Consider the following 23,433-nt stretch of genomic DNA (forward strand, 5'->3'; position numbering starts at 1 on the left):
CCTAATTTACTAATGCTGTGATGCACATAATAATGTTACTAATATATTGCACCATTGTTGTGTAACAGAGGAAATTAAGACACAAGGATATTTTTTAATATCCACTAATAATTATTTTGCCGATCAGACAATCTATTTGCACCACAGTATGTTCAATTTCTTTATCATTCTGCATGGCACCTTGTTTGCAACATGTTACTGTTAAACTTTTGATATTTCTTTGTTTCCCTTTCGCCTTTATTGCTTCAACTATTAACTCTTGGTTTCTGCATCTCTCATTTGTATGATGTACATTTGTCAATAGTTTAATTCCCATTTGCCATATTAACGGATTTGGAAAAATATGGGTGGAAAATCTAATTAAAAAAATATATATGAAATAATGTGCACCAATTACCATTATAAATCATAACAGTGAAGCTTTCTTCTTCCAATTATCCATAAAAATATCATTGAGTTACAGGGCTCAAACCTATTCGGATATATTTGCAGGTTTTAGAAATAGGGTAAATGTACATCATAAACAATACTCTGTCAAATCCTAAAACTTTTCTACACTTTTTCATTAACCTACTGATCTGATTCCACAAGCTATTAAACTACTTTCTAGCTGTCTTACTAATCATAAGCCAAGTAATAAAACAGATACCTGAGGAGTGTAGTAATTAGTACCTGTGTGCAATCCCTATAACTAGCCAAATCCAGCATGCAGGCCCTTTATGAACGCCTCCTCAGAAGAAAGTATCCAGGAATCCCAAGACACGCCAGCCTAGGTATGTTTTTAACACAGGGTATGTAATTTTGTAGCTATTTTAGATGCGGGTTATGTAATTATGTAGTTGCTTTAGAATAGACTATTGTTGTTATACATGTAGGTTTCTAAACAGCACGAATTGCAGTTGGCAAAGTGGTAAAGGGCCACGCAGTTCTGTGCGCTTTAGTTCCAAAACCAAACCACAAGTCAGTATGTTTCCGTTTTGTTTTTGTTAATGAATGTCTCATGTCTTTGATTAATGCTGAACCTTAATTATCCATTCCACCATTGGTTGTTTATAAAGTGGCTCGCACTGTTACATGTTTTTAAATCGGTGCAAAGACTTTGCTAAAAGCATTGGTGCTTGTATACAGATTAGATTTTCGTCTGGGAACAAGAAAAACAGCTTGGAAAAAGGGGAAGAGGACACTGGAAAAATAAAGATAAGTGGGGAAAGGGCGCTTCCTTCTAGTTAAGGAAAACAAAAACCAATGCCACTGCACTGATGCGTGTGCACTAATTTAAAGAAGAACCAATGTCTTTGCACCGATGTAAAGACATGCAACCAGTGCATGGTGATGCTATCTGTGGTCTCCATTAAACGTGAACATCGGCAAAAATGTGTGGATGATTGAGAAGCTTTTTTTTTTTGTGAAACTACGAAAATGTTTTATGATATGGACTTTTGACTCACTCCCATTTCATGCACATGAGAATACTGCACCACCTTTGACAAGTCTGTAAACTGTACCAACAGTTTAGCAGGTTCAAATTGACCAAGATTCATTTAAATGATCTAGGAGCACTTTGATTTTCAGCTCCTAATGAGTCTTAGACTGTGAAACTGTGCTGTGGTTTATATTATCATTTTGTTCAATTGTACCAGTATCTAGTTTTTATTATTACTGTTTCATTTATTGTTCGTGTCTTCTTTCAATTAGCTTATGGGTTAGTGTTTGTCACCATTGAAGTGCGCCCTAGTCAACACACGCTCTTTAACTGCCCACGCTCTAGACATCCACGACCTCCTCATGTCCCATAACCTAGATGCCCTGGCCATCTCAGAAACTTGGCTTCACAAAGCATCTGGCCCAGCCAGGTCATTAGTGATCCGACCCGGATATATCATACACGGAAAAGACAGACTCGACACAAGAGGAGGAGGGAGTTGCTCTGCTATCAAGGAGAATGGGGATATCCTCTCACTCAAACTGATCACTTCACCAATCAGCACTATCTCAATCCACATCTACCACCCACCGGGCACAATCCTCACCTTGAAGAAAACCTCCTCCACTTAATAGGAGACAATATCAAGGCTTTATCTCAAGTCATCATCCTCCGTGACCTTTACTTAGGCCTCAATGATCCATTTGACCTCCAGGCCACTTCATTCTCCAACTCCCTGAAGGCCCTAAACTTTAGGCATCACATTAGTGACCCCACCCATGCTAAGGGCTGTACGCTGACTGGATTATGGGCCTAAATTGCCAGATGACCATTGACTCCCATGCCCCTTGCCCGACCACCATATCATTGCCTTCACCATTCAATGCCCCAAGACGACAAAGACTACCACCAACAGATTGCCTCCCTCTCTAACCCGCAGCTCATGCACGCTCACTAAAGACAGTATCCTGCCCTTGCTGGTTATGCCTAAACTAGAGCCTCCTCTTTTAGGCGACCCCAACCTTCTGGCATATTTCTACACATCAGCCTTACATCTGCAGTAGACACTGCTGCCCCCCTAGCCCAATAAAGAGCTAAACTCATCAGACACCTGAACTCTTGGTTCATCCCTGACCTACAAGAACTATGAGATAAAAAACAATTAGCAGAATCTAGTTGGACAAAAACGACCTCGGTCTCATCCAAAATGGAGTCTTCCAAAACTTCTAAAACCTCCAAACGTGCCACCATCTATGCTAAATCCAGCACCTTTAATTCCAGAATAGCCATTGCAAAACCTTCACTATTCTTAGAGAGCTCGAATCCCCCACTACCTCGCCCCCTTCCATTACCAAGGGCTAAGCTTTGTGCACCAATATCCAATCTGCCATGCTCAACACAATGGACACACTACACAACAAAATCCAGACCAAACTAGCCACTTTACAATCCCAGTCATGCCCCTATGGCGCCACCTCCATTCCAACCTTCCCACAATTTTGCTTCAAAGCACTCTCAGAGCCTGATGTCCTATCTATCCTGAAGAGCCTAAAACCATATACGTGCAAAGGCAGTGTATGCCCAGCATCCATCACCAAGGACTGCTCCGAAGCCCTAGCACCCTTCATCACCACCTTCATCAATGCTTCCTTTGCGACAGGTGTAGTGCCCTCCAGTCTCAAGGAAGCCTGGGATCTCCTGCTACTAAAAAAAATAAAAACACCCTAGACCCAGCAGTTCCCAATAACTATCAGCCAATCATGACACTCCCATGCCTAGTCAAAATCGTTGACAGAGCAGCATACCTACAAATCGAGCCCTACCTGGAAACAAACCATATCTTAGGAATGCGCTAGTGCAGTTTCCGCCCACGCCATGGTATAGAATGAGCGTTCCTGGACTTAAAAAAACAGATCGTTGAGTTCAGAGACGAGGGGAAGCCTGCCCTTCTCCTCCTTTATCTATCAGTAGCGTTTGACCTGGTCGGCCACAAAATCCTCTGCCACAAAATCCTCTGTGATTTTGGCACATTCCTAAGATAAGGGCAGGCTTCCACCTTACCACCTCAGCTAACTTCACTGAAGCCACAGCTTGGATTGCCTCCTTTGTAGAGGGGAGAGTCATGAGTGTTTGCTGATAACGCCAGGGCCCCACCAGCACCAATCCCTTGCGGGGTACCACAAGGTTCCTGCATCTCCCCCACACTCTGCAACATCTTCATGTATTGCTCTCCTCTGAAAAGTGCACAGAACTACCATAAATCACCAATGCAATTATAGAGCAAATACTTCAACCCATAAACAGACAGACACAATAACTCACAGCCACGCACTCTTTAGAAGATAATCAGCTCTTTACGGCTATTTATTCAAAGATTACAAGTACATAGAAATAACTCATAAAACTAACATGGACATAGATCACAGAAGAAGTAAAGAAGTCAAAAGAAATACATCACCGTGAGCGTAATTCTTGTCCTCATCTCGTCCAGAAGCGGCTGAAAGACTCCGGGGGGCAGCCAGGAAGAGAGCGCTACAGCTCACAGGAAGGCCAGACGGAGCATCGTCCTCTGGCTGAAGTCTCTCCTGACCCCTCTGGGTTTCTGCATATATAATTCTCGAACCTTCTGGAATTGCTCCTGCGCAGTTGAGGAACAGCCGTCGGTTGCCAGCTGGGTCAATCGAGAGCTCCCCCCAAGGAACGCAGGGCCTCCCTGCTCTAAAAACATGCTCCACGGAGAACAGTAGCAAGTCATAACAACATTAGCTTTTCCCAGCAGAAATGGCCTGGACTGCATACCAAGTTTGAAAAAGCATGTTTGTCTCAGCACTGTGAATCTAACACTTCAGCAAAATGGGTGCAGCCTTTCACTGCAGAGTGAAGTAAATATCCAACATGGCTCCGAGCGCTCCCAGAATGCATCGCGCACCCACGCCATTTTGAACCAAACATAAATTAAGCAGAACACTTCACCAGACCCCTCTTCAACATTCTTGACTCCCTAGGCATGGCCTACACCAACTATGCCGATGACGCACAGATTCTCCTCCCTCTCTCTGGTAACTACGCAGAAGACCCAAATACCCTTGATGCCTCCTACACAACCATCCAGGCCTGGATGGCAGCCAACCACCTCTGCCTCAATGAGGACAAGATGGAGATCCTGCTGATAGGGCCTCCGGTGGTGCTTAATAAGCTCAATCCCCAAAACACAGCATTCAAAATTACGGGATCATGATCCCCATACCCACATCAGTGAAGACACTAGGCGTCCACCTTGACGCTACCCCCTCACTGACCCGCCAAGTGAACGCAAACGCCTCCTTAACTGCCTACACAACCAAATTGATAAATGCTTCCTGATCCTTTCCATCCCAAAACAGCTGCCTAACCATTGCACGTGCAGTCATTGGCTCCAGGCTTCACAACTGCAATGTCCTATCTGCTGGTACCTCGTCCCAAAACATACAAAAGCTTCAAACTACTCTGAATAATGCACTGCGAGCAGTGCTTAACATTCCCAAACGGGAACACAGCTCTACCACCAGGAGAACGGTACGTTGGCTGCCGAGCGGCGAACGGGTCATCTTCCAAAGCCTGTCCATTACTCACAGACACACTCAAGCGGGAGGCTCCAGCTTCCCATCCATAACAGCCAAACAGTGGAACTCTCTGCCTCCCACCCTGAGAGCTGAATTCTAATAGAGTATTCCGGAGAGCCTAGGCCAGAGATCCTACCAAAAGTTATTCTATGCTTTGTCTGCTCAAACTGTTTCCTTACCGTATGTTTTTGTTCATCTGCAAGTAACTGGTCTCTGTAACAGCGCTTCGATGCCTACGGGTTGCTGTGTGCTTTTATGAATGAAAAAATAAATAAAAATAAATATAAGCTAGATATCTTCTAACTAGATATCTTCTGCTTCTGAGAAGTGCTGTAAATTATTGGATTTCTGGTTAAGATTCTAGTGGCAGTTCCCTTAACTATGCCGTGCATACACATGAAGTCGGATTTGAAAGTACTGTAAGTGGTCATTCACAGATGAGCAAAGATCCTGCTTACACTCTTAGCGCATTTTATTCTGGTCACCAACGAGTAGGGATGATATACACCATCCCCTTTTCAGCCTCCAATTTGTAATCTATTTCACTATGGTCAGGAAAAATTCTAGTTTACCACCTGACAAGAATGAGAAGGACGTAAAGTTCTTGGACAGTAAGTGTTTAATAATCCCAAAATTGTAGGACTGCTGTAGTCGCTGGGTTTATTATAGTAAAGGCAGGTCTACCTGTCTGGGGAACTTCAATGCACGCCAGAAGCATTCACCACTCACTGCTACAAAAATATGATTGATTCTGCCTTGCAACGTTCCCTTAAAATACTCTGTTTACAGGCTTCGTAATAGTTTCAGAAATGTTGGCAAAGCAGACCTCGTTTCTTAAGTGAATCTATTACCGTCTTTGTCGATACTCTGCTCTTTCCCCTCCCCAAATGAATGGCTGTTAGCTGAGATGGTCGTTTGTAAGGGAGCGTGTGGGTAGTGCCTGGAAAAATGAAAGTAATCATGGCCGTATGTTCATTTTAATTTTTTGGGTTTTTCCAAGGCATGACATAGATGGCCTCTTTCACGTCGTCAAATCTCCTCTTAGGGTTTTCAAAAACCCAGAATAGTTAGCACTGAGAGGTATTCAATGTCCGGTGTAATGTTGAGCATCAGTTATCATGCACATATATTTGCCCATTTAAAAGGAATTTATTTTTTTTAAAACACTGGTCGGAAGAGCAGATCTAATATCTCAGCTTACATTTAATTCATGTTAAAACCCGACACGTGCATGTCATTTTAGCTTGGGCTTAAGATAAGGCATGCTCATGAACATTGCCAATGTATGTTACTTTACTAATTTAATGTTGTGAATTTTTGGATGAGCTGTGTTCCAGTCTCGAATGGTTTCATTAGAATTGCAAACAGGAATTTGGTTCAAGGGACTCTCCTCAAGCATCCCTTTTCCAGCCTTATCTTTTCAGAGCACCTGGAGACTGCTCCTGGGTGGTAGTGGTGCACGGTATAAATCAACAGAACAGAACACATTTGTCGATTCAACCAATATTAGCAAACAGAGGTCCCATTAGATGGTGAATATATATGCTTTGACCATCTCTCCAAACACCATGGCCTTTAAGGTCTCCTTCAGGAAGGCCCAGTTTACTCTGTAAAACGCTTTCTCTACATCTAAAGTTAAGACTAAAGAGAGCTTGTGCAACATATATGCATTTTTTCTGTTGTCAACAGTTTGGCATTCTATTCATTATAACCCTTACCTGATCAGGATGTATGAGATCAGAGAATAGATTCTGAAGCCTGATGTTCATATAACTTGGAAATAAAATATGTGTCTGTAGAAGTCACACTCTTCTGGATCTTTGCCAGGTCTCTGGATAATTCTTACTGCGGCCCTGCATATTGAATTTCACATTAACCCTGCATGGCTAAAAGAACTGATAAAATCTGACAGGGGTGAAGAGGGCGGGAGTTAAAGATCCTCAGAAAAATATTTAAAGAATCCCCATCAAAGCCATTGGTACCTGGGTGTTTCAATGCGTGTATAGCCTTTAGGATCACGTCTTTCAATATTGAACCATTGGGCATATACTTTGACCATTATGGCAGTTTTGACAATTGTTGTGGTAGCCAGAAGTGGCTTCCTCTATGCAGTGTGACATGGTGATCGAAAGGATATTTAAAGGTCCTTACCTCAGATTGTGTTTGCTCGCCAAGGCTCTTTAGTTTCATGGTTGGTTGCACAGCGTCATGGCTTAGCAGTTCCCGTGGCTCTTTAGCTGCTTTTTCCCTCTCTCCCTTTTTCCCCCTCTCTGCTGCCTCTCCCCCTCCATCTCTCTCCCTCTCCTCTCTCCTCCCCTCTCTCTTCCCCCTCTCTCTCTCCCTCTAAACCCCCCCCCCTTCCCCCACCCACATGGCTGACAACCATCTGCAAAGGTGCACTGTGCTCTAGCACCATCAGGCATCTCATGTGCTAGATGGAATTACCAATAATTATCTCTGACCCAAATAACCAGAAAGACTCTAAGAATATGGCTAAGTATTACTTTATTATCAGCCTAAAAAAGTAGGGCATTCTGGTGAATAACTCGCATTAATTCAGGCACTCACACCCAAATGTAATTATACACAGGTTTTATACCTCGATGTGCATCATTTATGATGTCATCATTTGTGGCAAACTAAACCCTATGGAAGGGAGGGATTGGTTAGAGGAACATATGTACCTATGGTAAACATAAGTGTTAACTTAATTGGCTGCCCCTTATCTGGTGGGCACGCCTCGAACTACCTCTATATACTTATAATACTGATTATAGAGTGAGAAAATGGCAACGAGTTGGTCTTTGTAACGTTGTATATAGCATGTTGCTACATAGACCCTCAGATTGGTTGGCGGTTGGCATGCTTTCCCAACCTTGGACTTTCGTCTCGTTAGCCGCACATAAGCAACATTGAACTCTGTGCTGCAAGCAACATAGTGTCATGTTATGTTATTTAAATTTCACGTTGACCCGAAGGCATCTTGGCTCGAGGATACTCACAGTAGTTCTACAGCAATATTGGAGACTAATGGAAGAGCAGCGTTTTTATTATGCAACAGAAGTGCAGTTCAGAGTCAACCTCAGTGTTAAAGTTAGACCATTCCATAAATTGCTGGCACTCACTGAGAAGGCTTGACCACCAATTCTTTGAAAACTGAAACTGGGAACCACGACCAGACAGTCACTGCTAGACCGAAGAGGCCAGCAGGGAATATAGGATGTAAATTTATCCCGCATGAAGTCGGCACCAGCCTGGTAGTATACACGGGGAACAAGACAGAGAGATTTAAAGACTATTCTTTGTTTCACCGGAGCCAGTGCAGAGCACGTAGCACTGGGCTGATGTGGGAACCGTAGGGAGTGGCTGTGGCTGTCCAAGCAGCCAAGTTCTGCAGCAGTTGCAGACGATGGATTAGGCCCGAGGGCTGGGCCAAGTAAAAGGCATTACAATCGTTTTTTTAAAAAAAACATATTTTTATTGATTTTTGTTTAACATGGTAACATACATACTATCTGTCTCCAAGCTTCCAACCCCACATTGCTCTTTTCCGTGTCACGACTAGCTGCTTCTTGCCAGGCCACAGTTTCTGCATTCATCCATTTCTGTAGATCCGCCCACCACACCCGTGTCACAGGCCCCTTATGTGCTTTCCACCCCATCGCTATCCTGCATTTTGCCAGTATGTATGGCAGGTCCTTTAGCTTATTCATGTCTAGCTTTCTTGAGTCTTGCAAAGCCACCCAGCAGGCAGGCCTTACGGGATCCAGTATCTAAGGTGATACCTGCCCGCGCTAACGCTTGGGCTATCTCATCCCAAAATTGTCTGATCTTCCCACAGCCCCAGAACATATTAACTAGATCTGCGATAATTAATCCGCATTTCAGACATGAATGTGCAGCCATGTGGCCAAACTTCGCTATTCTTCCAGGGGTCAGGTATGCCCTGTGTGTCGCATACAATTGAATCTGCTGTAATCTTGCATTTCTGGACATCTTCTTGTGATAAGCCATAGCCCTGCCCCACATTTCATCTGACAGTTGTTCTTGCAATTCCGCCTCCCAACTCAGTCTGACATGCTCCATCCCAGCGTGCCCCGAAATGGCCCATATATCCTCGAGACCTCATGTCCCTCTCTGAAATGTCATAAAGCGTCTTTAGCTTTTCATCCACTTGTAAACCCCCTTCTACGGTCAGCCATTTCATGCTAATATGGGTTAGCTGGCGTGTGTATGTGAGATGTTGTCCTGGTGTAGCCCCGTATCCACCGTCGGTTCACTGAAATCTAGGGGCAACCCTTCCTTCAGCATATCCCCCCACTGTTGCCACTCCCCTGGGTTACCAATACTTCGCACATGCAACCTCATCTACCTCTCCTCCCCATACAGTGTGACAAGTGGGATGTGTGGAGAGAGTGGTTCCACACTCCCTAGCAGCTGGCAAGCCCATCGCCATGCCTTCCTCCCAAGCTTCAATAGTATATGCAGGCAAGATTCCTGAGGTGCGGTTGTCCATATCACTTCTTTAAGAAAGTACGGGGCTGCCGCGCAGCAACCATGACTCCTGTGTTTGTTCATTAGAAAGCCATGTGGTCACAAATTGTAGTTGGCTAGCAACAAAGTATGCCTCAAAATTGGGCACCTTTATCCCTCCGTGCTCATTCGGGTTCTGGAGCTTCTGCAATGCCACCCTGCATCTTGAGTCATGCCACAGGAAGCTCCTACACTTTCCATTCAACCTCCTGACAAACTGTTTCGGCATATCGTACAGGACTTTGGAAAACCAATAGAGGAATCTCGGTAGCACTACCATCTTTAGCAGGCCTGCTATCCCCATCATCGACAATGGCAGCTTGGCCCAGAAAGACATGGGGCCTCATTACGACCCAGGCGCTCCCGTAATGAAGGGGGCCGGTACGGGACCAGCACCGTTCATTACGGGACGCCCTATTACGAGGTTCCCTTGCGGGACCCGTTAAGGACGCCTGGTAAAACTAGGCGTCCTTAACGGGTCCCGCAGGGGGACCAGGGAGCTAATAACGGGCCCGTTATTAACGGGGCAGTTGTTAGCTCCCTCCCATTCCCATTGAGCCCTATTGGGGCTCAAATTGGAATGGGGATGGGTTTTTTCAATGAGGAATTACCAGGTCCTCCAAGGTTGGAATGACCCGGTAATTCCTCATTGAAGGAACCCGGTATGGAGGCAGCCATGCCCTTGTTAAGGGCATGGCTGCCTCCATACTCGTAATGAGGCCCATGGAGTTCTCTTATCTTTTCCACCACTTTCTGTGCATTCTGCGTGTGCTCAGTCTTTGGATCATGGTATATATCTACCCCCAAGTACCTGAACGTATCGATCTCCCAACTGATCAGTAGCACCAGCAATGTGCGCTTGGGTTGTCCTACATATCCTCCCAGGAGAAACAGGCTCGACTTCTGTGCGTTAATTGTGATACCCGACAAGGCCACGTAGCGTTCTAGCACATCTAGGATATATTGCAGATTATCCTCCGGGTCCTGCAGATACAGAAGCATGTCATCCGCGTACCATGAGAGCAAATGCATTCCTTCCGGTGTAGCGATACCCGCCTCTATATATTCCTCTCGAAGATAGACTACCAATGGCTCCAACGCCAAGATAAAGTGCATTGGAGACCACAGACAACCTTGTCTTGTGCCTTTGCTCAGCCGCCACTGTTCCAAGACAATTGTACCAGTTTTAACTATCGCTACTGGCTCGCTATATAACAGCCGCACCCACTTGACATACGTGGAGCCCATTCTGAACCTTTCCAACACTATCAGCCAAGGCCCCCTGACTGAGTCAAATGCCTTAACCGCCTCCAGCGAGGCCACAGCCAAGTGGTGTGTGCTGCCCTGGGTATGGTCTATTATGTGGTGCAGTCTTCTCAGGTTGGTGGTGATCTGTCTAGGCGGGCCATATCCCATTTGGTCCGGGTGTATTAGTTTGGCGATAGCTTGTTTAAGCCTTTTGGCCAGTAGAGCTGTGAGGATCTTCCCGTCCTGATTCAGCAGTGAGAGGGGCCTATATGAGCCACAGTCCAAAGCCTGCTTGCCGGGTTTCAAGAGGGGAATTATTATGGACTCTCTAAGCAACCGGGGCAGTTGGCGAATGTGCAGTGCTTCGTTAAACATTGCCAACAATGGGGCTATGACCTCCGCTCTCTACTCTAGGAAAATTCGCCGGGCAGTCCATCTGCTCCCGGGACTTTACCTGTCGGCAGCTCCTGTATAGCCTGTTCCAGTTCTTTTGCAATTATGGGGGCCTCCAGTTTATGTGCTTCATCTACATCTAGCTTGGAAAGATTAATCTCTGACAATGCCTCCTCAATCTCGGACCTCGGGCATTCCGAGCTTTCCTCATAAAGCTTCCTATAATACTCATAAAAAACACGTATTCACCCCTTCTTGAGTCTCGCACAGTGTCCCATCGCTCCCCAATAGTGCCCTAATCGTTTCTCTCTTAGTCTCACTCCTGTAAAGCCAGGCCAACAGGCGCCTAGGGGCATTACAATAGTTTAGCCTACTAGAAATAAGAGAGGCCACAACTGAAGGGCGAAGAGAAGAAGGAAGAAATGGCAGGATCCTCTGAAGGACCCTCAATAGAAAGTGACCAGTCTGACACACTGCACTTACCTGTGATGCAGTGGACAAAAAAGCAAAAAGATAGACCCCAAGAATTTTCAACACTGTCACTGGAATCGGAAACTCACCCAGTGAAGATGGCCAGAAAGCTGAGGACCAAGAACAGGATTCAGAAGAGACTCATCCAGTCACCCACGGCCGCCAGGCAGTCACAAAGACGAGACGACACCTGCTCCCGGTCCCAATCCAGCCCTGGGGGATGCCACAAGAAAGAGAAGAAAGAAAAGCAGGTAGAGATACTGATTGATCCCTATCGGTCAGAAAGGAGGTGAACCATGCCAGGACCAGACCCGAGATGGCAATGGAGGTCATGCGGGATAGGAGTATGGGGTAGTCGAAAGTGTTGAAGGCCGCTGATCGATCAAGCAAAATTAGGGCCCCCAGACCCTATCTATCAACCAGCCTGGCCATATCATCCATTACTGAGACTAGGACACTCTCTGTGCCTCTCCCGGGGCAGAAGCCCAACTGAAAGGGGTCAAGCACAGAAGAAGACTCAAGAAACAACCCAGAAGGAATTGGAGATATCCAAGACTTGAAGTTTCATGAAGAAGGGGAGCAGAGAGATTGGGCGGAAATTAGACAGAACAGCGGCATCCAGTGGCGGCTTCTTTAAAAGAGAGACCACAATAGCATGCTTAAGTTATCTAGGAATCAGACCAGAGCAACAAGAAAGGTTTACGGCTTCAGTCACCAAAGGGATAATCTCCCGCAGGAAATCCTTAAAAATGAATAGAGGAATAGGGTCGGAAGGGTCTGCAGATTTCAAGTGAGAGAGCGCCTTCAACACAGCCTCCTTAGTGAATACGGGAAAGGTAGCCCAGCCATAAGTAGCTGGCTGGCTGCGAGCAGCAAGAGTAACGCTAGGGCTAGCCTGAGAGAGTTGTATATTGTCTCGAATGTTGACCATTTTGGAATGCGTTAACTCAGCAAGTGCATCACACTGCAACAGAGAGACAAGAGCTGTCGAGAGAAAGCAAGCCATTGAGAAGGATTTAACAACCACAAATAGCTCCTTTGATTGTTTGAGTGCCATTTCAATCTTAAGTGTAAAAAATGTCTGTCTGGCTAACTTAATAGCCAGATGATAGTTTCTGGAAAGCGAGGCAAAGGCTAATTTGCCACAAGGACTATAGGAAGAGGGCCACTTACGCTCTTCTTGGCATAGTGCCAATTAAGCCATTCTCAGTTCTTTTCTAAACCATGACTGAGACGGACGGCCACAAAGCTGCATGGCTTTCAAAGGTGCCAATTGATAGGCCGTATCTGTGAGCGCCTGAGATAAAGTGGCAAAGTCCAAAGGCATGTGACTGGGACATTTGGTCTTAACCACAGATGGCAAGGAAGACATATCAATGCCGTGCCAGTTCCTCCTAAGAACAGTGCATCTAGAAGATGTAAGAGGGGAGACTCCAAGGGGTACTAAAAATGGAACCAAAAAATGGTCGGACCAAGGGACTGTCACTAAGGGTTGGACTACCAGACCCGGGACTGCAGAAAAGATAAGATCCAAGATCGCCCCAAGAAGGTGGGTGGGTTCATTAATATGTTGGATTACTCCCAAATCCACGAAGGCCTCAAAAAAGCATCTACAGTAGGGACAGGAGGAGGGTTAAAGCAGACATTGAAATTGCCTAGCACTATAAGATTAACATATTTCAGATGAAGCGAGGCCACAAATTCCAAGAAGGGTAGCAGAAAATGAGTATGCGGGCCAGGCGGACGGTAGACCAACAGAAAATGAACAAAATCAGTAGCAGAAAGTTCCAAGCACACTTAAACAATGTCTATAGCCAAATTAGAGACTACAGGCCCAACAGTAACCTTGAGGGTGGCATTAAAAATGACAGCTATCCCCCCGCCGGATGGGCGGGGGGCAGCTCGGTCTACATGAACGATTTTATACCTCTCGGGCAAAAATTGGGGAAACATGGGGGCACAGTTAGCTGTCAGCCAAGTTTCCGTGATACAGGGTATATCTGGACCAACATCACAAATAACTACTCCCCAATTTCCCAATAAGTCCATCATCTCTCATCGGTCAGGCCCCAAGCCAAGGCTTCTCCTTTGTAGTTGACCTCAAAGCCTGCTCTGTTCTGGGACATTCAAGGCAGAGTAGGCACACTATTCTCTTTGTTTGGGCTTAATGAATAGCCTTTTTTTTTCAACTTCTGAATCACGCGTGAGGAGACCACAAATTTGTCATCACAACCTTCTTTTTACTGCTATTTGATTAAATTATGCTGGGTGTCATTACAATTGGGCTCTGGAGACTTCCTCACTCCATTTTACATAGGTTGTCTGCATATTTAATTGTCTAATACCTGGCTCTTGCAGATGTTTTCTCCTTCGCTTAATCTAAGAGAAGTATGTCTTATTTACATGGCTTATCCTTTTGACTTCCCTTGTGCCTTGCAATTATTCCTTGAAATAGCATCCTTGATCTCAAGCCAGTATACTCCTCTTTATTGCTCACATGAAGCTGTGTTTCCAGCATCTTCTGACTCTGCAGCCCAGGTCTGTCTCCAAGGTAGCTGGAATGGTTTTACGAGTCTGACTTGCGTCTTTTCATCATAGCCACTCTAGCCATGTTATGCTTTGCTCTGCAGCAAGCTTCTATATGTCTCATCTACCTTGAGTTTCTGCGTATATACATTTATTAATCAGCAGGTTACTGGATCTTCTCCAGCATGGGGTCTGGCATGGATTCACATGCTCTTGAATATTCCCCGTCGTCAGGCCGGGAATCCTCGGTAAAAAAAAAATCAGTATCAGTTTCGTTTCCGATCTGTCTTTCTCAGTAGTAACCAATCACTGGTCTCTGGGTCATACTGCCCCCAGCCAATGACTGCCCTCTCCCTAAGCCCCGCCTCAGGCAGCCGTCTTCAGATTTTTACCGCACGCTCAAGTGTTGGGAGTCCTCGTGTTTAGCTCTCGAGCTTTTGCTGCGTTTTTGTGCTTTTTCAAGGCAAATTTCGCATTTTTCGGTCAAATAGAGCCTCAAGCTCCAACGTCTCTACATCCGTGTAACGGAGATCCGTGTCGGATTTTTCTACGCCCCTCAAGGGTGAAGATTTCGTCAAGTTACGCTTCTTGGAGGAGTCCAGAAGTTTCTGCGGCCTACCCGTACATGGCCCAAGAGAAAGGAAGCTCGACACCCGGAAAGCTGTTCAGGGTTTGCCGTGGATGCCAGCAGCAGAATGTGTTCAAGGAGGATGAGCACTCGAAATGTCTCTACTGCCTTCATGAGGACAAAACGCACGTGGAGAAGGACTGTGCGTTTTTGCGGGAACATGTCGGAACGGACCATCAGGGACCGACACCTTCGTCTCTCCAACTTGCTCGAAGGAAAGAGCCCGTCAGGTGAGAAGAAGTCGTCTGAGCGGTCTTCTAAGTCCTGTGAGGGCGCCCCGGCGACGGGGGCCCAACAGAAGGCAAAGCACCGCGGGCACCGGGAGCACCGAACGGTCGGGCTCCTCGGCTGACAGGCAGGGCGCACCCTCTCCAGCGCATCCACCACGAGCCAGCGCTCTGGCTCAGGGAAGAGGAAGGCCGAGAACCCGGTGTAGTTTCTGGAGAGGCCCCGGTCGAGCTTGAACGATCCGGCCGAGGGGGAGCGAGGCGGTGACCCTCCCCCCAAGGTGAAGGCCACAGGCCCACACAAGGTGCTAAAGGCCTTGATTCCCCCAGCCAAGGCCTCTATCGAGGAAGTCGCGACGGCCCTGGCGCAGCCTGTGGAGGCTACACCAGTGGAGGTGACCTCAGGGCCCAGAGTCTACCTGCCTCCGCGGAGGGAAGCCTCTTTCAGACCCATCGAAAAGACCCTCATGAAGACCCCGGCAGAAAAAGAGGGGGTGGGGGGCCGGTGGCCATTGTGGACACGGACACAGCATCCGAGGAGGAGCTGGTAGAAGGCTTAGAAAGCCTCGACGAGGGCGTCGAAGAGGCCTGTCCCCACGGGAGGGATCCCGACGAAGGTGACGACAAGAGTGACGGCGTCACCGGCGAGGGTCCTAATCACCCGTCGCTCCCGTTGCTGCCTGAGCCGCAGGATAACTTGGCGGGCATTTTGTTGGCGATACAATCCTTATGTTCGGCGATAAGGACGAGATTGCCCTTACCACCGATGGAGGTTCCGGAACCCGGCTCGACGGAGGAGCCAGAGCCAGAACCAGGCCCGGTGGGAAGCCCCCCGAACAAGAGAAGACGGATCCATCCTGCCCCGCCTTTTCAGCCCTCGCGGCCTGATCAGCCTTTACCCACGTCCGCCGTCCCTGGGGATGACACAGGAACGGACACCGCCACGACGGGTACCACCGACGACGGCAGTGACGGGCCAGAGCTCCCATTGCCCCCAGCCCGGGCCTCCCCACCCGACGAGATCGGATCTTTCCATGCAATGATCGCCAATGCATCCGAGCTTTTTCAGCTCTGTCCCGAAGATAAGAAGGAGGGTTTCCTTTACCAACGGCATGAGGCCAAGAGGAAGACAGTCCTCGCCGTGCCTCTGCTGGATGACATCTGGGACGAGGGTCTGACCCTTCTCAAGAACCCGTCTACGACGCCTGCCAAGAGGGATCGGTACGAGAAGTAGTACCGGGTCCCCGACGCGGCCCCCCTGTGTCTTAGGGCGCAACCGACCCCTGACTCGGTCGTCTCAGCGGCAGCCAAGAAGAAAGCGGGGGGTGGGCATCGGCCTCAACGTCATCTTCCCCGCTGGACGGCGAAGGAAAGAAGCTGGACGCAATGGGACGAGTTATCTCGTCGGCGGCAACAACGATTAAGGCGGCCAACGCCCTCGCGATCGTGGCCCGCTATGACAGGGAGTTATGGTACAAGATCGCCCCCCTGTTGGATTTCCTACCGGATGACAAGAGGGCCGAGGCCCTGGAGATCTTGCAAGAAGGCGAAGTGGCGTCGGAGCATGCCATTACGGTGGCAACGGACATTGCCGACACCGGTTTCCGCCAGCTAGGCAACAGCGTTTGCCTTAGATGACGAAGGTGGCTCAAGGTGACGGATTTCCACCAGGACGTACAAGCCAAGGTTTTGGACATGCCGTTCGACGGGAACAATCTGTTTGGGACAACAGTGGATGAGTCCCTCCAAGCCATCAAGGTGGACACAGAGAAAGCTAAGGCCCTAGGCGTTCTCCGGCAACGAAGGCAGTCCTTTCGGAGCACCGGAGGCAAGCAGGATGCCTCCAAGGGATTCGGCGGTGGCTCCTCTACGTACCGCCAAGCGGCCCGCTCCTCGTCTCGGGAAGCCTATAGAGGACGAGGCAAGTCGGGTGGACCCCAGCGTCGTTGCCAGGGATGCCAAGAGAGCAAGGCGTCCTCCAAGCAAGATTGAACCGACAGCGGTGTCGGGGTCCCACCGAAGCATCCCGGTGGGAGGCCGGCTGGCGAAGTTAGTCAGCGTGTGGGAGTCCATCTCCACCGACTCGTGGGTGCTGGATGCCCTGGCCCAGGGGCACGTCCTCGAATTTCTAAAAAAGTGCCCCCGCATTCCACCCGTGGCCAGGAAAGAAAATCACATCCCTCAACCGCTTTTGGATGTAAGGGCGATGCTCAAAAAAGGTGCATTCGAGCTCGTCCCGAAGAGGCTCCGGGGCTCCGGAGTATACTCAAGGTACTTCCTCGTGAAAAAGAAAACAGTAGGATGGCGCCCCATCCTGGACCTGCGACGACTGAACAAGTACATCAAGGCACAGAAGTTCCGGGTGGTCACCCTCCAGCACGTGCTGGGACAGCTGGAGGAGGGCGATTTCCTGTCGTCGTTGGATTTGGAGGATGCGTACTTCCACATCCCCATTCTAAAAGGACACTGAAAGTTCCTCAGGTTCGTGGTCCAAGGACGGCACTACCAGTTCAAGGCCCTCCCGTTCGGATTGAAGTCTGCACCCAGGGTGTTCACCAAGTGCCTCGCACCGGTGGCGGCGCGGCTGCGCCTGCAGGGGATCCACGTCTACCCCTACCCCTACCTGGACGACTGGCTCATCCGAGCAAGGACAAGGTGCAGCGTCTGCTGGCCATGGACGTGGCCAGGGTAAGGTCCATCAGGTCCCTCCTCGGGATGATGTCCTCCTGCATATATCTCGTGCGCCTGTGCAGGCTTCGGATGCGCCCTCTGCAAGAGTTCCTCGATGCCCGCTGGATCCAAGCGACGGGCAGCTTCGAGGACAGGATCCCGCTCAACGAGACCTTCCGACGAGCGATCCGGTGGTGGGGCACCCGCGCTCATCTGACGGCGGCCACAGACTTTCAGACCCCATCCCACCAGATAACTGTGATGACAGATGCCTCCCTGGAAGGGTGGGAAGCGCACACCGGAGAACTTCACGCGAGAGGCCTTTGGCACCCAGAGGAGAAACTGCTTCACATCAACATCCTGGAGCTCCGTGCAGTGTTCTGGGCCCTCAGGTCCTTTCTCCCGTCCCTCAAGGGCAAGGTGGTGAGAATCTTCACCGACAGCACCACCACGATGTTCTACATCCGGAAGCAGGAAGGAACCAGATCCCCAGCCCTCTCCAAGGAAGCCCAGGATCTGTGGCATTGGGGCGTCGCCCAAGGGATGTTTGTAGTGCCCTTTCATCTGGCAGGGATAAAGAACACCATTGCTGACTCACTCAGCAGGGAGCTGCGCTCGTGCCACGAGTGGGAACTACATCAGGATCAAGTGGATCGACTCTTCCGACGATGGGGAAATCCGCAGATCGACCTGTTCGCGACGGCGACGAACTCCAAGTGCCAGAGGTTCGCTAGCAGGTTCCCCCAGCCGAGGAGCATGGGCAATGCCTTCTCGTTCCCCTGGGACGGCCTGTTCCTATATGCGTTCCCTCCGTTGCCGTTGCTGCTCCGACTCGTCAACCAGCTCAAGAGGTCCCGGTGCAGGATGATCCTCGTCGCACCGGCCTGGCCGAGGCAGATCTGGTTCCCGGTCCTTCTGGACTTGTCAGCGTCCCGACCAGTCAAGCTGCCGACGGACGCGGATCTTCTCTCCAGAGAAGGAGGCGCCATACTTCATCACGACCCGGAGTCGCTGAACTTGCAGGCCTGGCTCCTGCAGCACCAGAGTTTGGAGGGAACGATATCCCGGCTGACTGCAGAGAGGTCCTTGCAAAGGCCAGGGCATCCTCAACTCTCAATTGCTACGGACATAAGTGGAAGAGGTTCTCTGTCTGGTGCCATGCACAGAAGATTAACCCTCTACGGATTACGGCCCCTCAAGTGCTACCGTACCTACTGTCGCTGGCCAAGGCTGGACTGGCTCACGCCTCCATCAAGATACATCTGGCTGCGATCTCCCGATACACCAGAACCACAGGACGGGCGTCCTTGTGGTCCCATTGCCTGGTGAAGGAATTTATGAAGGGACTGTTCCGATCGTTCCCACTGGTGAAGGCCCTTGCTCCGGCGTGGGAGCTCAACGTGGTGCTGACCAGGCTCATGGGGGCGCCATTTGATCCCCGGCATTCGGCACAGTTGAAGTTCCTGTCGTGGAAGACTGCGTTTCTTGTGGCCATCACCTCTGCACGACGAGTGGGAGAGATCCAGGCCCTATCCTGCAAGCCTCCATACTTGACTTTTCACGACGAAAGGGTGGTGCTGAGGACGCACCCCACCTTTATGCCTAAGGTTCCGTCGGACTTCCACCTCAACGAGCCCTTGGTGTTACCAGTTTTCTTCCCGTAGCCTTCGTCACCAGCCTAGAGGACTTTGCACTTGCTGGATGTGGCTACAGCACTGAAGTTCTACGTGGACCGCACGAAGAGTTTTCGGAAGACATCACAGCTATTTGTGAACTTTGGACATGTGAACCAAGGGAAGGCTCTCTCGAAGGCTTCCATTTCCAGATGGCTCTCCGGCTGCATCATGCACTGTCATCGGTCAGCAAACCGACCGTTGCCTGGCCCTTCCGAGAGCCCATTCGACCAGAGCTATCGCTGCTACCACAGCGTTCTTGTCTGGTGTGCCCCTGCTGGACATCTGCAGGGCTGCTTCGTGGAGGTCGACGCACACCTTCACGAGATGCTACTGCGTCGATCGGGATTCCAGGGAGGAGTCCAGGGTCGGCCAAGCGGTGCTGCGCAACCTGTTCGCCTAAGGTGAGTCTGGTGAGGAGGTAATAATTGCTTAATGTTGAGTTTTTGATGGAATGCTTAATCTTGAGCCTTTGGTTGTGCATGTGTGTACTGCTATGTATTCTTATATTCATGAGCATGTGAATCCATGCCAGACCAGACCCCATGCTGGAGAAGGAACAAGTTACTTACCTGTAACTGTTGTTCTCCAGCATGGGTCTGGCATGGATTCACATGCGAACCCTCCCTCCTACCCCTCTGCGGCTCTTCACCTGGTCATACTGCCATTTTGCGTGCTACCAAATCTCAGGATGGCTGCCAGAGGCGGGGCTTAGGGAGAGGGCAGTCATTGGCTGGGGGCAGTATGACCCAGAGACCAGTGATTGGTTACTACTGAGAAGACAGATCAGAAATGAAACTGATACTGATTTGTTCTTTACCGAGGATTCCCAGCCTGACAACGGGGAATATTCATGAGCATGTGAATCCATGCCAGACCCATGCTGGAAAACAACAGTTACAGGTAAGTCTCTTGTTCCTTCTTTGTATAGAAGATTTCTTTGTTTTCAATCACGTTTCTCTTGTTACTTCAGTTACATCTTTACTCTTTGAGTATTTGCATATCGTTTCAGTGAGTCTCAGCTCTCCTCTACGGCGTCACTCTGCTCTAGAGTGTGTGGGAGACCTGCACGTGCCGCCTTGCTCCATGCTAAAAACGTGGGGAAGGGAAGAAGCTAACTGCTCAACTATACTGACATATCATTTCTTGAACACTTTTCTTTTACATACATTGTTATCCCACACCATTTTGTATTTAGAAGTAAGTATTGGCAATAGGTTTATTAGTATAGACCCTTTTATTTTGACAGACTCCACTAGGACTACGTTATGATATGATGTTTTATTTATATCACGCTCATACAGAAGTGTATCAGAGCGCGACCAGAGGGGAACAAGGAAGAAAAGAAAAACAACAATCTTACTAGGCCCAGTGACATTAAGAACGTGCAAGTGCATGGAAAAGGGGTAAAGTGCGTGGAAGGGGGAGAAGTGGAAAGTGCGGAACAGAGGAGTGAACAGAATAAATAATAAGTGCAATAAATAAATAAATAAATAAAGGCGGTGAAAAGAGGTAGTGCAGCCAGCAAGTGGAAACTGTATGATTAGTCAGAGTATATCTGATAAGTGCAGAAGAAATAATGGGGGACTGTATGGGTACAGATACAGATCCCAGTGCAAGGGGTGGCCCGGAGGCAGTGCAGGAGGGAGGCAGGGTGAGCAGGTGCCTGGGTCCGAAGGACAGAGGGTGGCCAGGTGCACAGTGCCAAGAGAAAAAAGCAGATCAGCAGGGGAGGAGAGGGGCAAAGGCAAAAGTGAAGAGGAAGGTCTTGAGGTGCTTCCGGAAGCAGAGATGGTTATTATTTGATGGTCGTAACTTGCTCCCATCTTTAGATTTAGGTTTAGATAGGCGTTTTATCAACCCATTGAAGTTCAATAAAACACCCTTGAACTGTGATCACTTGTCTGTCTTCGCTGTGTTATACAAGGTCTTCCTTACACTTCCAAGAAGAACCCTCTATTCTAAGGGCAGTAATGGGGTATTGTTATAATGTCCCACTGACCAAGAAAAGGTTATGAAATACCATCAGTCCAGACACACCAGAAATAGAAATGTAAGATGCATGAGACATGGTATCCTCCTTTCCCTATAGACTACCAACCTAACCCTCCCCCAACCTTTGTTTTTTTATAAGCCTGCTCCCCTCATGTTTCCACATGCAACACTTGTCACTACTGGGACGAAGAAGAGGCAACTAAGAGTGATGAAGACTATTGTTACGCTCACTTGGTCCTGGGACGTTGGAGCACGGTTGGAGCCCTCCCTGGATTAGGCTCCCCTGGATCAGTTCTCTCCCCCAGCTGCTGCCAATTGGACTGCTCTGGATGCTGGCACTGCCCCTGCGAGAACACGAGAGGCAATGATAAGGGTGTGGTTGTATCGTGACTTCCCTCAAACCTTTCGTGCCAGAATGAGGTGAGTAAGCGTTTAACCATATAAGCTCACCTGATGTCTTGTGAGGATGAGCTCTCCGTCCTGCTTCTCATCAGCAGTTGCTTTACTGGTCCCTGGATGTGGCGGCCCAGGCCGGCTGCGACCAAACCACTTTGAAGGTTGGAGTTCTTTGTAATGATTATTGTTGGTATTCGTAGTAATGTCTTTTCACATGATTAATGTCCATATCCTTAGTAATGTCTCTTTCTCCCCAATAAATGATGAAGGCCCAGCGGAGCCGCGATACTGGTGGGGAGCCCGCAGTGTTCCCAAATAGATGTTAATTTGGAGTCTTAAGGTAAGTGCGATGGAGATATGGCGCGCAACCTTAGAGAATGTCTTTATGAGGTTTCTAACCTTAGTTGTTCTTTTCCCCTGCAGGTATAGCCTGGAGGCGCTTGGAGAGGAGCAGCGATGCAAAGACCTGTCAGCGGGTGATGGATGCCTGCACCCGCGAGGATGCTGACCGTGTAGAACTCTCCCGTGTCGGTATGTGAGCTGCGGATCAGGTAAGGCGCGCTGCCGACTGATGTATTACTGGAGCCAGGTAAGTGCGCTCTAGTCGGTGGTGGATGGAGTCGCTGCAAGAAGGTAAGAGGTGCTTCAGGCATAGGTAGAATGCGCTCTGGGCGAGGAGTTTGCTAGAAACAGGTAAGGTGCGTCTCAGTGATGGTTTTGCTGCTGGTTCTGATGGAAAACAGGTAAGATGCGCCTCAGCGATGGTTTTGCTGGTTCTGATGGAAAACAGGTAAGATGCGCCTCAGCGATGGTTTTGCTGGTTCCGATGGAAAACAGGTAAGAAGCGCCTCAGCGATGGTTTTGCTGGTTCTGATGGAAAACAGGTAAGGTGCGCATCCGCGATGATTTTGCTGGTCTTGCTGGTAAAACGGGTAAGATGCTTCTTCAGGCGGTGGTGAGCGTACGCTTCATGAGCAGATTAACGCGAAGCGCTGGCATGCGGGCGGGGCAGGCTTAAATAGCCTGGTCCCAGCCACGCCCCTTTGCTCTGGTAGCTGGTTCCACCCTGCCACTCCCAGATGATGATGATGATGCTGCATGTGCAGCTCCATGTATACCTATGGCCATGCCCGGCCCAGATGCACGTGGACCCTCATTAAGAGATGGAATAACACGTGCCCAAGGAAAGAAGTGTGCAGAGCACACTTTTTTATGAGCCTGGCGCCAAAGGCGCCACGACTGGGTCCAACTGGACCCTGTAGGGGATGTTAACTGTGGTTCTTGTCCAGTGGCCATGACAACTACACCTTTTCACCACTTGGTACTGGGACAAAGAAGGTGCATGCAAGGAACTGTGAGGGTCGGGCATGTCCCTTTTAATTGAGGTCAGGCAAGGATAATCAGACATCCACACCTGCAGCCTGTCAAGGGGCTTCAGGTGTATAAAGGGAGACGAGCAGGGCAGGGCACAACAAGTGGTGCAACAGGGAAACCTGAGTGTGGAGGAGCAGCAGGAGACCCGTGTAAGGAGGCAGCCGTGGTGGCCGAGGAGAAAGAACCAGGACGCCAGCAGAAGTCTCAGAGGACTTGTGGAACCCAATGTGAGTGGGCTTTGTATTTGCCACAAGCCTAGGAGCCTCTAAAGCTC

At 48.9% G+C, this 23,433-nt stretch overlaps 1 protein-coding gene across 9 annotated transcripts in view; it reads left to right on the forward strand.

Moving 5' to 3' along the window:
* FAM135A (family with sequence similarity 135 member A) overlaps positions 1–23,433 on the forward strand; it is a 1,883,908-nt gene that overhangs the window by 905,670 nt on the left and 954,805 nt on the right. For 7 of the 9 annotated variants that reach the window (XM_069606210.1, XM_069606209.1, XM_069606213.1 and 4 more), the window contains one exon: positions 696–773. The exons of the other annotated variants lie outside the window; for them this stretch is intronic. In XM_069606210.1, coding sequence (XP_069462311.1) covers positions 696–773 — 78 coding nt within the window. The remainder of the gene's footprint in view (positions 1–695; positions 774–23,433) is intronic. 9 annotated transcript variants of the gene reach the window in all.

Source organism: Ambystoma mexicanum, chromosome 4p (assembly GCF_040938575.1).
Source record: "Ambystoma mexicanum isolate Mex_15411 chromosome 4p, UKY_AmexF1_1, whole genome shotgun sequence".
In the NCBI taxonomy this organism is placed as follows: domain Eukaryota; kingdom Metazoa; phylum Chordata; class Amphibia; order Caudata; family Ambystomatidae; genus Ambystoma; species Ambystoma mexicanum.